Raw genomic sequence first — 16,081 nt, 5'->3', positions numbered from 1 at the left:
TCGAATTAAAAACAACTATTTTTTTTTCGCAAGTTTAACAAATTTTAATAAGCTTATAGTTTATAATCTTTTAAACATATTTATTTAACATTATTATTCTTTATTGTTATTGTTTTTATTATTTTTGCTACTATATATGTGTGTGTGCGCGCGTGTCTGCGTGTGTGTGTGTGTGTAAAAAGTTCTGTTTCTTTTTTCATTTGAAATTTTTAAACTATTCATTTGAAATATTTAAAATAACAACTGCTATTATCATTGATTATATTAAATTATAATGAAAGCTAACAAATTATTGCAAATTATTCTATGGTATTCCCAGAGTAACTTCTTTAATATATATTTTTTAAAAGTTTAAAATTTTTGAGATATACATTTTCAGATGCAAAAAAAAAAAAAAAGATATCAGCTAAATATTTATGTTCTTTTGGACAACGTTATGTTAAAGTTTCAGGAATAGTTCTAATACAAAAATGAATGATTCGTGTGGCAATTTTACAACAATAAGTAAGGAGATTAATAATGTTTTGGTTACGACCTACATTTTGATTATATTTTTATCAATAATTGGAAACTGTGCCGTGTTTACGGTTGTTGCTGCAAACAGACATATGCGAACTGTTACAAATCTTTTAATTTGCAACTCGTCCGTTGCAGATTTATTAATTACGTTTCTACCAACCACCTATGAAGTTTTGGATCTGGTGAAGTACAAAGGAGTATGGTCGATGGGGTCATTTATGTGCTCATTCTTATATTTATGTAACTACTGCTCAGTTTCAGCTTCAATATTTACACTTTTGGTTTTAGCAGTAGATCGATACTGCGCAATTATGAACCCGTTTAAAAAGTTAGTAACATTAAACATGTTAAAGTTTATTATACCTGTCATTTGGACGTCTTCTTTATGTTTTGCTTCACCAGTACTATTTACGCAGAAAGTTATTATTGAAAATAATAAAAAAGTATGTGCAGAAACCTGGCCTAATTTTATGTCCGCTGAAAGTGCTCGTCATTATACAGTGGTTTTGTTCACCTGTTTATACCTTATACCTTTGATAATCATTTTGATATTGTATAGTATCATGGCTATAAAACTAACGTCTTCTGTAAGCATGGACGATAATTCTAGTTCATATAGATCATGCACAGTTGAATCAAAAGAGGAAATTGCCATGGAAAATATTATTGAAAATAACAATTGGTTAGATTCAATTCGAAAAGAAAAAGTTGAAGTATTTTTAAGAAATAAGTATATATATAAAAAAAAAATGCAAAAAAGAAATAAAATTAATGTACTTCCAAAAAAGAGCGTGTTAAGAAAACGCCGTGTCATTCGAATGTTAGTTGCTGTAGTAATGAATTTTGCAATTTGTTGGGGTCCAGTTCACATTATACAATTCTTGTCATACTTTCATCCTTTTTATATTCAATGTCAACAGGCATTACGTAAAGCGGCATACTTTGGATACGTCATACAATATGCTAATAGTAGTATTAACCCAATGCTATACTTTTTATTGAGCGTCACTTATCGCAAAGGATTACGACACGCACTAAAATTGCTACCTTGGGTAAGAAAAAAAGAAAAGGCTTTGGCAGTTAGGACCAGAAAAATAACTAAAACATCGCTTCTATGCAGCGATTCAAATATTTGCGAAAAGGGTACTTAAAGAAAAAAAGAAAACAGTTTGCTTGTAAAATAAAAACTGTCGAAGAAGCAATACAAAAATCTTCTGTTATTATGCAAATACAAACAAAAACCCGAAAATAATTTTTGAAAGTAATTTTGTAAATTATATTTTTCGTTACTTCCGGAATTATGCTTCAGATAAACGAATGACTTAAAAAAAAAAAATGTCTCTAAAAAAGGAGTGTACTATATTGTTGGTTTAAAAATATTTATTAGATAAATATATTTATTGCTTTACAGACCAAATGTAAAAAAATATTCTTTTTAATTATTCGGGGTAACCACATTTTTGCTCATTAGATAATTTATGAAATTTTTTTGAGAATTTTCTTTATACAAATTATTTATACAAAAAACAGGGTCTGCGACAGTTTTTTTTGGTGCGATGACAACTTTCAGACCTTCAGAAGCAACTCTAAGCATACACCTGTTGTTGTTGTTGTTGTTGTTGTTGTTGTTGTTGTTGTTGTTGTTGTTGTTGTTGTTGTTGTTGTTGTTGTTGTTGTTGTTGTTGTTGTTGTTGTTTAATAAGGGTGCTTTGCATATGATTGTGGCTATTGGGAGATTAGATACAGCAAATTGTTGCCCCTTTTTAACCACAACCTCAAGGGCAGCAAAATAAAAAACTTTTTTTATTATTCTAAATTAATTTATATTTACCAAAGATTTTTAAGTTTCATCCAATAGTTTAAATAAATTCATCCAATAATTACAATAAATTGTAAAAAAAAAAAAAAATTAAACACAAAACAAAACAACAACACCAACAACAAAAAAAAAAAAACATTAAGATATTTAAGAACAGAAATTTTCTATTCTTATCAGCTATCACGAAAAAATCTAAGATCCAAAATAAAATAAATTTCATTTTAAAAACAATAATAGTAGTAGAAATAGTTATTATTACTATTATTATTATTATTGTTATTATTATTATTTTTATTATTATTATTAAAGTAATAGTAACAATAAAAGTGGTTTAAAAAAGTTAATATAAACCTTTGTAATACAAGTAACCGTAAAATAAACACACAGGTGTGTTTATTTTACGGTTACTTTTTTTTATTATTATTTTTATTATTATTATTAAAGTAATAGTAACAATAAAAGTGGTTTAAAAAAGTTAATATAAACCTTTGTAATACAAGTAACCGTAAAATAAACACACAGGTGTGTTTATTTTACGGTTACTTTTTTTTACAAAAATTAAATATAAAAAATAAAAGATAGATATACTGATTTAATAAAAAAGTTCAAGACCTTGAAATTTTTTATTAAAACAGTATATCAATCTTTTATAATTTTTATGAGACTAGAAGTGATTCCACTTTTTGTAATTAAGATTGTCCTACATCGTTTGAAAGTTGTCTTATTTTGTCTACTATACCACTCTTGTTATCGACAACAAACATGAAATACTTCCATTTCTTGCTCGTAAAAAGTTGTACTTCGGGTTTCCATTTTTATTTATGTCTTTTAATTTTTGAATTAAAATCTTCTAAAATCCGTTCTCCATTTAGATCTTTGACGATGTGCTCGATACTTTGAAAGACTTTTAACGTAACTACTTTTTTAATGAAGAGCCGTGTTGGTACCAAATTACCAAGTACAGTGACAAAACTATATTGATACTTTGTACAAAATATTATTATTTTTGTGTGCATGTGTGAGTGCTTATGCTTTTATCCATAAGAAATAATTTACATTTGTAATTTATAAAAAAAATATTTGTATGATTAGGGCTAGAAGAAGACAATCTTATTCTTATCACCAAGCCCTAAAAAATGCATCTTCAAACATATACAATGTTGTAATAATATGACAAAAAAATATAATACACTTTCAAAATATTTTGTAATACAAGGAGTTATATTTAAGATTTGTTAAAATTTAATGTAAACTAAATGAGAATTTAGTAGCTGAATAATTTTGAGTTAAATGCAGTGGCGGATCAAGGGGAGGGGGGGGGGCTATAGCCCCGGGCCCCACAATTTTAGGAGCCCCGATTCAAAGTAAATAATTTTTTATTAACTCTGAAAATTAAATCTTTTATTAACTTAAAAGAGTCAAAGTTAAATTTACTAAATTGTCTGAAAACAAAAGCACAAAAATAAAATAACTGTCAACAAAAACGCTGCATTATATATTTTAACTACTTCTACCAAAAAAAAATTACTAGATTGGTAGCAGCGCCTAATAGCAATAATTGAATGTAACATTTGTACAAATTGCTACAAAAACAATTCCCTTTGGAAAATTATTAATGACTTGAATAATTATATTGTTATTGAAAATGCATTAACGATTGCAATTTTACAATTCTTTTGTACTTCCGCACAAAAGAGTTCTTGTGTGAATGCATTTAATAGCTGAAGCGCTAAATTCGTGAAAGAGAAACACTTTTCAGGTTATACAGTTATAATTAAAATGCTAAGAAAATATGAAAGTGGAGCTTCTAAAAGAAGATTGAAGAAAGAGAGAGAGGAAATGGTAGCTAAACTTCCGAAAATGACAAATTTTTTTTCATCAAACCAAACTATTATGCAATTTCCACAAACTGTAGATAATAATAAAAACAATGAAAGAAAAGATGAAAACAGTAACACGGAAAATGAGGTAGCCTGCCAGGGTCCTTCAAATGAAATTCAAGAAGTTGAAAGTGTTGAATCTACAATGCATAACAATGAGCTTGACTCAGGTACTCCAATTTTTACTATCTTTAATGACACCTCTAATATCTGCTAAACAAACAATTTACTTTTTAGGCAGTTAATATTTTTATTCTATAAATTGTCACTTATTATTTTTTTATTAGGCTTATTTATCATGATTTTTTTTCCTAGATACCATTCTACGCGAAGACCCTGCTTTATGGCCATTACAATTAAAGGAAAATGAACGTATGAAGTATTTAAACAAGGGGTATGCTTTTTTTCAAAATAAAGACTCTAATTACGAATTTTCGAAGCGGATGTTCAAAATCCAGTACAGATATTATTCGGTTAAATATTTTCAAAAAGTGATGAATAATGGCGAAAAATGTGACCGAAAATGGTTAATGTTTTCTGTATCCACTGGATGTGTATTTTGTTATGTTTGCAAGTTGTTTTCAACCGATTACGACAACGTACTTGTCAAAAGTGGCTTTTACAATTGGATAAAAGCTAAACAAACTATTTTCGGCCACGAAAACAGCAAGGAACGTATTCAATGTATGATTAAGTGGATAGAATTCATAAAACAAAATACTCATGTCGATGAATATATGGTAAGCCAGATTAAAAAGGAATTTAATTATTGGTCTGAAATCTTAAATAGAATAGTTGCGGTTATTCGTTTTTTAGCCGGAAGAGGTTTAGTATTTCGAGGCCATAATGAAGTTATAGGATCGTCAAATAACGGAAATTACTTAGGCATGTTAGAACTGTTGACTCAATTTGATCCAGTTTTAAAGCAACACATTGACACTTTTGCAAATAAAGGCAAAGGTAATGTAAATTATTTGTGAAGAGCTAATTGATATTATGTCTCAAAAGGTTTTAATGCACATATTACCGAAATAAAAAAAACAAAATACTGGGAAATTATCGTAGATTCGACTCCTGATATTTCTCACGTGGATCAACTTTCTGTGGTATTTCGTTATTATCTAAATGGCCACGTATATGAACGATTTTTTTGTTTTCTACAAATTAAAAGCCACGACGGCAAATCTTTGATTACTGACATTTTAGATCTACTTGAAAGATATGATATTGATATAATCAATTGTCGGGGACAGGCATACGATAATGCAAGCAATATGTCTGGTAAATATTCTGGATTACAGGCACGTTTAAAAGAGCGGAGTGAATTAGCTTTTTATATTTCCTGCGCTGGACATTCTTTAAATTTAGTAGGGCAGTGCAGTGTCAGTGAGTGCATCAATTCTATCAACTATTTTGGCGTTCTCCAGAGTTTCTATTCATTTTTTGTAGCTTCAACACATAGATGGGATTTATTGAAAGGAAATCATGCTACACTCAAGCGCCTATCAGATACACAATGGTCATGTAGGTCAGATGCTTCAAAAAGTTTGGTAGAAAATTTTGATGGGATTCATGCAGCGCTATGTCATATAGCTGAGGATACAGAAGAAAAATCTGATACTCGTCATGAAGCTTTGTGTTTATTAAATAAGATCACTAACTAGAGTTTGCATTCATGGCTGTACTTTGGCATCACATACTTAAGAGGTTTAATGCAGTTAGCAAATTTCTTCAAAAAGTTGAATTAGATTTGCATACAGTAAGCAGTATGTTACTTTCACTAATTGACTTTGTAAAAAACTTACGAAACGATTTTACGAGATTTGAGAATGAATCAAAAAAACTTAGCTCGTTTATTGAAAAAGACTATTCTGATAAGAACAAAAGAAAGGTAATTAAAAAATTAAGCAACGGAGAAAACCAAGTTGATTCTTTAAGCGTATCCGACAAGTTTCGAGTGAATACATTTTTTGTCATTATTGACAAACTTGTGACACAATTAACTATAAGAAGTGATGGTTACAACCACGTAAATAAGTTATTTGGATTTCTATCGAAGGTGTTAACTATTAATACCATGGAATTGCAAGTTAGCGCGAAAAAAATTGTAGAAGTGTACTCAAATGATTTAGAAGATAGTTTCATATTTGAAATAGAACATTTTGTAACATTATTAAAGTTGCAGCCTCCGGGGTTTTTTTTGCATAAAAAAGATAAATCTGAGACTGAAAACACATTGATTCCTCTGCATGTTTTAAATTGGATTGTTGAAACCGATATTATTGATGTATTTCCAAATGTTTATATAGCATATCGCTAGTTTCTAACTATTCCCATAACAAATTTCGAGGCTGAGAGATCATTCTCTACTCTTAAAAGAGTTAAGAACATGCACCGATCAACAATGGTCCATAGTCGTTTAAGTAATGTAGCAAGATTAACTATTGAGTCAAAATTATTAGAAACTTTGGATTTCAGCGATGTGATTGCAGAGTTTGCGGGGAAGAAAAGCAGAAAAAAATCACTCAACTTAATTCAATAAAATAAATATAAATTTGTATATAAATAAATATCAGTGATAGTGTTTTCAAGAAAATCTTTGTTTTACTCATTTTTGTCGTTGTTAGTGGAACGGGGCCTCCTCCTTTTAAATAGCCCCGGGCCCCGAAAAGTCTTAATCCGCCACTGGTTAAATGTAATCATTTTTTTGAAAATCTAAATGTGATTTAATTTTTCAAAAAGTAAGTTAAATAAAATTGGTGACATTCTTTTATCAAGTTTAAACATGAAGATAAGAATTTGATAAAGGTTTAGTATATATACGATCAAAATATTGAGTTCATTAAATAATTTTTGTGTATGAAAGAAATGATTTAAGTTTGAGATTATCATGAGATTAGCCTGTTTTAGTTTACTAAATAATTTTTTTACTTTCGTTGCGTTGATTAGAAATAAATTAAAGAAAAAGATAAGTTCTTCAAACTACATAGATTTAAAAACTACTTGGTTTTAGACAATATACCCATGTTTTTGATACTTTATTTTTAATTAGGCCTATGTGGCCCTTCCAGGTTAAACTTTTATCTAGTATTACATCTGAACTCTTCATTGATTGCTCATTTTTAATAATTTGTTATTAATAAAGTGATCTGAATGTTTTAGGGGAATAACTAGTTTTTATAAAGATGGTATAAAAAATATTACGCCATTGAATCCATCATATAAATGTTCTTCTATTCACATCAGCTATCGCGAAACGCAAAAAACTTCTGTCCACGCCGGACATAACAAAAAAATGTTTTGCTTTTTTGACTAATTATACAAGTTTTTTTTAACTTAACAAGTTAGACAAATTAATAAGTAATGAGCTGTGATGCTCTGCCTTTGGAACATATATATAACATATATATATACACACACACACACACACACACACACACACACACACACACACACACACACACACACACACACATACATATATATATATATATATATATATATATATATATATATATATATATATATATATATATATATATATATATATATATATATATATATATATATATATATATATATTCATCCTACTGCCTATTTTTAGGCAGAGGCTAGGAGAAGCCAACTCTAACTTTACACATCCTCTGTCCAGGGCCGTCCCGAAGAGGGGGGTTTAGGGGTGTCGTACCCCCCCCCAAACTGTCGTATAAGTTGGCATTTGAGTTGGCATGCATTTGAGTTGGCATGCTAAGCAAGTTATGAACTGTAGTTAGCAAATTGCAAATATCAAGGACTTTTTTTTTTCTTTTGGTGTCTCTCCCCATGGAAGACCTCTTCGGGATGGCCCTGCCCTTGTCTTAAGGCTTTTGGTTCAGTAAAGGCTAGAGAAACTTTTATCTTGATAAAAATATTCATCTTGGGCAGATGTTAAATGCATCCGGCTAATGTGGGCAGGGCTAAAGGGGACAGCTCTGTAACTCATTTTTATAGTTGTTAGGCTGGCTGGCAGTCAGGTTTCCCAAACTCTATGGCAGCTCTCAAAAAAGCTGATTCCATCGAGAGCTCTAAAGTATCAGAGCACTAACAATGCAATGTTGCGCATGGATGGTGTCCCTGTTTATAGTTTCGGTGTGCATTATAGATGCCACAGTTAGAGCCCTTTGTTACAGTTTAGGGTTTATTAATAGTAATGAGGCAATTGCTTGAACTATTAAATTGTGTACTGAGTATTATCTGTGTTTTGAGTCAAGTTCTTAAACCGATTTAAAAAATGACTAAAGACTTATGTCTTGTTTCTGATCTTAGCCATGCTCAGTTTCTCCAAATTTATCCATAGGTGATTCTGATCACGGTTTGATCTCTCTAAAACTATTATCTAATTCTTTTTTATCATTAGAAAGCAAATACCTTAAACCTGTACTCTTATAATCACTTTAAGGCTTACTGGAACTCTTTCCGTGATTTTCTTTGTGATGGGCCTTAAGTAGAAATCTTTCGTCTTCCTGCTGACAAATGTTCTTCTTATCTAACTTCTTGAATTCAGGATGGCTTGGAATCTGTTATTCCCTCTTGACAAAGTCAAACCTCACTTATCTCCATAATTTTCTTCTCATTGTACTGTTGCAATTTCCAATCTTAACCATTACATCCATATCTATCACCAAAATAGTTATCCAGAAAACACACGTCTGTTTCCTATTGCTTGAAACTATCGTAAAAAGATTTTGTCAAACGCCGAAGCCCGCTATTTTCAGATACCATTATCTCATATTTGATCTCAAAAGTTAGGCTCCAGAGACTTCTGGAAAATCTTTAATAGTATCTATAATAAGAGCAAATCTGTTATTCATCCTCTCTTGCATGCTTCAGATTTTGTTACCTCACCTAAAAACAAAGCTGAATTATTTGCTAAAAACTTTTCATCAATCTCATCTCTTGATTCAACTAATCACATCCTACCTGATATAGCTTACAAACAGGTTGATCCATTGTTTGAAATTCTTTTTACTCCAGCTTCTGCGTTAAAGTTAATTTCCTACTTAGTTATTCTGCTAAAGTTATTTCCTGCTTAGACTCTTCTACAGCAAATGGTCCGGAAAACACGCCTGTTATAGTCTTGCAGAATTATTTTATGGAGTTTCTGTTGTAACTTTCAAAACTATTCAACAAGTGCTTATCAGAGTTTTGTTTTCCATTGAAAAACGGCATCTGTTATCCAAACTTTCAAAAGTACTGCAGAGCGATCTGACTTGTCTAACTACCTTCCCATTAGTTTTCTTATAATCATAAGTTTTTGTGTCTTTAATTAGCAAGCACTTAATCTCTCATCTTGAGTCTAATAATTTATTTTCTGATCATCAATATGGGTTTCGATCTTCTCGTTCTACCGCTATTTTGTTAAGGGTAATAAGCTTTATCGTGCATTAGATAAATGTGGAGAGTTAGGACAATTACTCTCGACATTTCTTAAGCCATTGATAAAGTTTGGCATACTAGTCCTCTCCATAAACTCTGTTTTTACGGTTTATCAAGTAACATCTTTAAGATTATTGATTTCTTCTTTACCAATCGCAGCATAAAAGGTATCCTTGATGGACAGAATTCTTCTTCTTTTTCTGTAATTTCAGGGGTTTCTAGAGGTTCTATCCTTGACCCTACATTTTTTTAAATTTACATTAACGATCTTCCAAAAATTTTCACATCTTAGGTGGCATTGTTTGCTGATATTACTTCCATTTATTCTTGTCTTGATAAGAAGCCAACACTCGCTGATTGCCTGTAGGGGGCATTTGAGCTTGAAAATGATCTCACTTCTACTACAGCATGGGGCTCTCTGTGTTCTCAATCAACTTTAACTGAGATAAAACTCAATAGCTTTCAGAAAATTGTAATAAACTTGATCTTCCAATATTTATGAACAGTTTAGTACTCAATTTGTCATCTACCCTTCGTCTTCTAGGATTAACTCTTACTTCGATCTTTCTTGAAAACATATATCACATCCATTGCAATATTAGCATCTGCTAAGGTTGCACCTCTTTATTCTTTATCTTTATAAATCTTTAATCTGTCCTAGAATGGAATTCTGTTGCCATATTTGGAGCGGATCTTCGAATTGAATTAGTTAGCTAAGCAAAAACAAGAGTTTGAATGAATTTGATAAGTCTGGAGTAGGCCTTGTTGCTGTCTTTTGATGAAAGTTTTAAAACTTTCTATGGAGTCTGGTGCATTTTTAACTAGCAATAAAAAACGAACAGTTTTTCGATTCAAGAACAAAGTATCCGCAAGATGAGAGTTCTGAGAAGCTTTCTTCTACAGTGGGATTTTTCTTTTAGTAAGTTATAAAGTAGTAATTGCTCACTTTGTCATTGATTTTTTATTCAAACCATAAAAATGCTGTACTTTGTTTTTGCTGCCAATTCTTCTCAGATCTAAAATCAAGCTCACAGTTGAAGAAAATAGCGATTGGAAAAACATGTTTAGTGTTCTAGCTGACCATGAGTCACTTATCCTAGCTCCGATAGCACATTACGTTTGGATTGATTTGGGAAATTGGTTTAAGGGATGAGAAAAATTTCTCATCATTAAAATCTTGTTTTATCTCCTCTTTTTGAAAAAACTAAGTAATTGGTAGTGTTATATACCTCAGAACATTTTTCTACTGTGTTGAAACCAGAGTACAAGTAAAAAAGTTGCAGAGTGGTAATGTGCAATCAAGAACATGCAATTTTTCATAGCACTTGAATTTATAAAAAGTGCAAGCAGTTTTAAGAAAAAAAAGAAAATGGATTTGTGTTTGCTGAGATTTCAGTCAGAGTATTAGCTCAAGTAGCTGTGGTGTAGTAGTTCTTTGGTGTCGTAGTCAGCCGTGGTCTAGCAGTCAGCCGTGGTGTAGAGTTCTGGCATCAAAATTGGAGATCTGTGGTTTAAAATCCGGCTCTGGCCATATATGTATCATAGGTAAGGAAGAAGGTATGAACTTCTTGGTTAAATGCATCTACGTGGTGCTCTTAGAGACAAATGTCTTAGTCTCCAAAAAACCTTAACGGTCTTAATTAAGGCCGTTAAGATTTTTTGGAGATCCAAATAACTAATTGAAAAAAGAAAAATGAAATGGAACAAGTTGAAATCAAATTTCTAACTGCCATAACTTTGAGAAGAAAAAAAGCGCGTAAACAGTCCAGTTATGAGAGCATAGATAAATCATTAAGCGATTCTAAAAAAGTAAATGAGAGCAACTTTTTTTTTCATTTGTCTGTTAGATCAATAATGTGTTTTGTAAGATCAAACAGTTGTGATGATAACTACACGTTTCGAGTAAATGGAACGTCACTTTAGTATATATATAGTCTCTTTGGATTTCTGCACAATATCAAAAAAAAAACAGAGCAACACCAAAATGATTTAATAAGATGTTAATGGATTTATGCAATGAATTGCAAATATAGATATTGTCTTATCTTAATGCTTTACGTTTTATTTCTCATTTACCATCCAATTTCCCAGTGATATTTGGCGTCATTATTCATCAATCATCAATCATTTATTTCTGATTAAGATCTAACAATCAAAAATGTTAACAAATAGTTTGAAACTAGTTTAAAGTAAAAACCTTTTGAAAAATGGTATTAAGTAATAATAATAATAATAATAATAACAATAATAATAATAACAACAATAATAACAATAAAAATAACAATGATAATGATAAGAATAATAATAATGATAACAATAATAATGATGAAATATAAAACTTTCAACACAAATCATAAAAATAATAAAATATAATAAAACAAATCATTGATATATTTTTAAATAAAAACTTTAATATTGAATATACAAATAGGAAAAGTTACAAACAGTTAAAAACTGACATAAAATAACAACCTACTATGAGATAAAAAAACAGTTATTGTAAAGAAACTAACAATGACTACACCTTTTTGCGTTTAAGTAAGTTTAAGCAATTTTCACTTTAATTTGGCATTTTTTTTAATTTTAATTTAACAATTTTCATAAAATGAAAAGTTGCCAAATTAAAGTGAAAACAGTAGTAGTAGATTAAGTTGACTAATTTTCACTTTAACTTTATTATTTTTTTCATTTTAATTGAACAATTTTCGATATAATATATCTAAGATCTAAGTATAGTTTTAGAATAAAGAACCATGCCTTTGTACTAGCCGTCAAAAAAATTTAAAACATTATGAAAGACTTAATTTTTTCATTAATCATTAAAAACTGGAATTCCTTACTAACTACCTTAGTAAACGCATCATCACTCCGCTGTTTTAAATTTAGACTTTAATAGTACAGTTTATTCATGCTTTTTAATTTGGCTGGCGCACCTATAATTGCAAATGTTGTCAGAAAAGAGGGGTCCTTGTCTGCCTCTCTCCGTCAATAATTAGAATATGCATTTTAGATAAATTCTTACCACGAAATGTTTTTACTGTGCATAATTTTAATAAATTTATAAATGATTGAGTAAATATATATATATATATATATATATATATATATATATATATATATATATATATATATATATATATATATATATATATATATACACTTGCGGTATGCAATCACATGTAGAGTATCCAAAACCGGTATTTCGGTATTGGATACTCTGCATGTGATTTGGAATCAAAAGTGCTTTGATTCCAAAGTCCCTTCTGATTTACAATGCCCAAAAGTGAATTAAGATTACTCGCTTTTAATGCAAGTGGAAAGTTAAAACTTAATAAGTTTCTAATACCATCTTCTAGACCTTTATGCAGATAAGAAGTTAAATTGGACAACTGCGTTCTTCTTGCAATAATATGTTGTTTTACTCATAAATTCTATGCTCAATGATGACTTAATTTAACATAGCCTGTCAAATATAAATGTCAATGCTGCATCCGCAGAAATAAGTTAACATCCTTGCAACAAAGTGACTCAACAGCTAATTTTACCGGCAAAAGTGCTGAGATAGTAGCTGAAACTGTTTCAAAATCAGTTTCTGTAAAGTTTATATTAAGTTTTAATTCTATATCTGATTTTTGAATGCATGACTTTAATTTATAAAAACGTTTGAGGATTGCTAATAGGCTATTCCATCATCATTTGTTAAATAATATTCTTTTCTAATGACAAACCATACTGATTTAATTTTTCACTTAAAAGTAAGACACATTTTTCTGCAGGTAAATCATTGATTCGGAAAAGTCCTAAATTCTAAAACTTTGACTCCGAGAGACGATTCACCTTTATATATCGCCGGTTCCTTAAGGAAGTCCACTCATCAAAAATAATACTAAAACCATTTCCATTTAATTTATATTCTGATATTTCTTAATTACCAACTGTCGAATAGTTTCGCTATAATTAGTGACAATTTTTGTATAGTTGTGGCGGATCTTGGAAGTTTATCACTTAAATTTAATGCTTTTAATGATTTTCGAAGATCATCGGATGTTATGAAAATTTTGAATGGAAGCCCATCAAGTGCTGTCATTCTAAATAAGATTGCTGCCAGCGCGTCTTCTTTAGTTTTTTAAAAAAATTTAGTAATTTTTGGAAGACGCGTATCAGATATTGAACTAGATTCACTAATAGGTTCAATAGAATCTCGTTTTCGTAATATTAGATCATGGTTTGTTTTTAAATGTGTATGAAGACCACTTGTTGAGCCACCTGCTGTTTTTATTATTTTTTGCGCACTTCTTACACTTTGCACTATGCCCTTTTTCATCTTTGAGAAAGAAAAACCAAACAGAGTATTTATCTCCGCCTTTTAAATGCTCAATAAACTTTTTAATTTCACTCTCCATTGGCTAAATCAGAATATTATCTTAATTTGTAAATATGTTTCACATATTTTATCCTCACAATGTTTATATCAGTCACATAATGTGACTGATATAAACATTGGTAATTATTTTAAAAAAACTATCAAAGAAATAGAAATGGGTATATAAAGATTTTGTAATTTGTAAAAATGTGAACTCGTTTTTTACTTTTAGATCCTCGCCGCATAACTAGAAATGTAAAATGAAGAACTCAAGACCTAAAGAATGTTTAACGCATTGCTTTACAGTATACGCACTTATGATCGTTTCAAAAAAGAATAAATACAACAACCCGTAATTATAAACCTCCTGGGAATTTAAATAGTTGTAAAAATGAGTCAAGTAATAATAAGAAGAGTTTCATCTAAGAGTTGTCAATGATTCAGAGCTTGACAACTCTACTTTATATATTAGGTTTTTACTCAAAAAAAGAGTTTAAACACATGATAGAATAAAAATATTTTAAAAATAAGCAACAAATGTTTATGAATTTTCGTATATTTATAATCTGAAACACGACAATGCTATACGTCTCAAAAATAGTTGCATTTTAATATCTACGTAAATGTTGTAATACTTTAATTAAAACTTTCGTTATAAATCAATTTAAAAAAGTACATGAAGTATACAAATATTGCTAAAGGTAATAAATAAAAAAATAACCCTTCAAATACCGAAATACCGGTATTCAAGCCTTTTAATAACCGGTATTCGAAACTAGACAGTATCGACCGAAATCCCGGTTTTCGGTAACCCGGTATTGGATTCCCTAATCACATGTTATGCGAGCACTTCGCGGTATATTTTTTAACTTAATGCACTTAACTTTAGGGTTTTAAGGCATTAAGTTAAAAAATATACCGCGAAGGGCCTATGCTTTTTTAATATTTAAACAAACAACAACAAGATATTTGTTCTCCTTTTTAAATCGTACCATAATATAATAATAATAATAATAATAAATTTAAAAATGATAATAATAGTAATAAAAAAAAAAAATCATAATTCTATTGATTGTAGTAAGTAAAAATAGTTAAAAAAAAATATGAATAATAAAAAAAATATATATGTATATATAAAAATAATAATATAAAATAATCTCATAATGAGTAAACTAATTATAAGTATTTAATAATAATGACTAAATGATTGATAAGGATTGTGTTACTCAAACAGAATTCTGATCAAAGGAGTGGCACCAGTTTTTAAATATAATATGATTAATAATAAGCATACACACATAGAAGATACATAATTTATGTTTATTTTTTATTATTATCATCAAAGTATGGTTTTCATATATTTACTTAGTTTATGTCATAAACTAAGTAAATATTTAAAAATCATACTTTGATGATAATAATGAAAAATAAACAAACAAGAAGTTAGATATTATTAAAAAGGAAAAAATTAACAAGCAAAAAAGTATTGATTATATTTAATTATCAATAATTGTACTACGATTTGTAGTAATAATAATAAGGAAATTAAAGTATATTTTATTCATGAGAAATAATTATGTCAAAAAGTTAGAGTAAAATATCTTCCATGTTTTTTATATGATTTTGTTCAAGTTAAAGAAAAGATTTTAAAGGAGTTTAATTTTTTTTTTAAACTCATTTATAACAGCCTCCTGTTTCATTTGCATATGCACTGATACGCAATAAAATGCTTACCATACTTCCTGAGTTTTAAAAGATGCCACAGGCTTTTCATTAAATATACTTCTAGTAAAGTATAAATGTACTAGTCTACTTTCTGTTTCTGTAAAAAGGAGAGGTTTTTTTTTAAACTATTAACATGTACTGGAAAGGTTTAAATATTAAGTTTTTTGAAAGACTCTGTTTTCTTTTTTTTTTTCTTCTTTTTTTTTTACCAAAAGAAAAAGCTCCTGTAATATAAAATGGCTGCTGTCATGTTTTTCTTAAAATAAAATAATAATTATTAATTTTTAATTGTTATTATTTGTCCGTAAAAACCCTAATCCCTAGGTATATATTAAAAAGAAAGTTTTTTTGATTTCCAGA

General features: G+C 29.3%; 2 protein-coding genes across 2 annotated transcripts; both read left to right on the top strand.

Moving 5' to 3' along the window:
• Window positions 1-383: 383 nt before the first annotated feature.
• On the top strand, window positions 384-1,856 carry LOC105843840 (substance-K receptor). The gene has a single exon (XM_065795498.1). The coding sequence runs from the start codon at window positions 471-473 to the stop codon at window positions 1,668-1,670; it is 1,200 nt and encodes a 399-aa protein (XP_065651570.1). The 5' UTR covers window positions 384-470; the 3' UTR covers window positions 1,671-1,856.
• A 2,261-nt stretch (window positions 1,857-4,117) lies between these two features.
• On the top strand, window positions 4,118-5,882 carry LOC136079195 (zinc finger MYM-type protein 1-like). Its single transcript, XM_065794916.1, has 3 exons — window positions 4,118-4,388; window positions 4,534-5,178; window positions 5,227-5,882. The coding sequence occupies exons 1-3, from the start codon at window positions 4,118-4,120 to the stop codon at window positions 5,880-5,882; spliced, it is 1,572 nt and encodes a 523-aa protein (XP_065650988.1).
• The last annotated feature ends 10,199 nt before the right edge of the window (window positions 5,883-16,081 follow it).

This window comes from Hydra vulgaris, chromosome 04, assembly GCF_038396675.1.
Source record: "Hydra vulgaris chromosome 04, alternate assembly HydraT2T_AEP".
NCBI classification, from domain to species: Eukaryota; Metazoa; Cnidaria; class Hydrozoa; order Anthoathecata; family Hydridae; genus Hydra; species Hydra vulgaris.
The sequence above is the reverse complement of the archived record's forward strand: the minus strand, read 5'-3'. Positions and strand labels throughout refer to the sequence as shown.

Coding starts and splice junctions, on each gene's coding strand:
- LOC105843840 (XM_065795498.1), top strand. CDS start 471: ATGAATGATTCGTGTGGCAATTTTACAACAATAAGTAAGGAGATTAAT.
- LOC136079195 (XM_065794916.1), top strand. CDS start 4,118: ATGCTAAGAAAATATGAAAGTGGAGCTTCTAAAAGAAGATTGAAGAAA. Junction 4,389..4,533: donor TAACAATGAGCTTGACTCAG/GTACTCCAATTT, acceptor TTTTTTTCCTAG/ATACCATTCTACGCGAAGAC. Junction 5,179..5,226: donor TTTTGCAAATAAAGGCAAAG/GTAATGTAAATT, acceptor ATGTCTCAAAAG/GTTTTAATGCACATATTACC.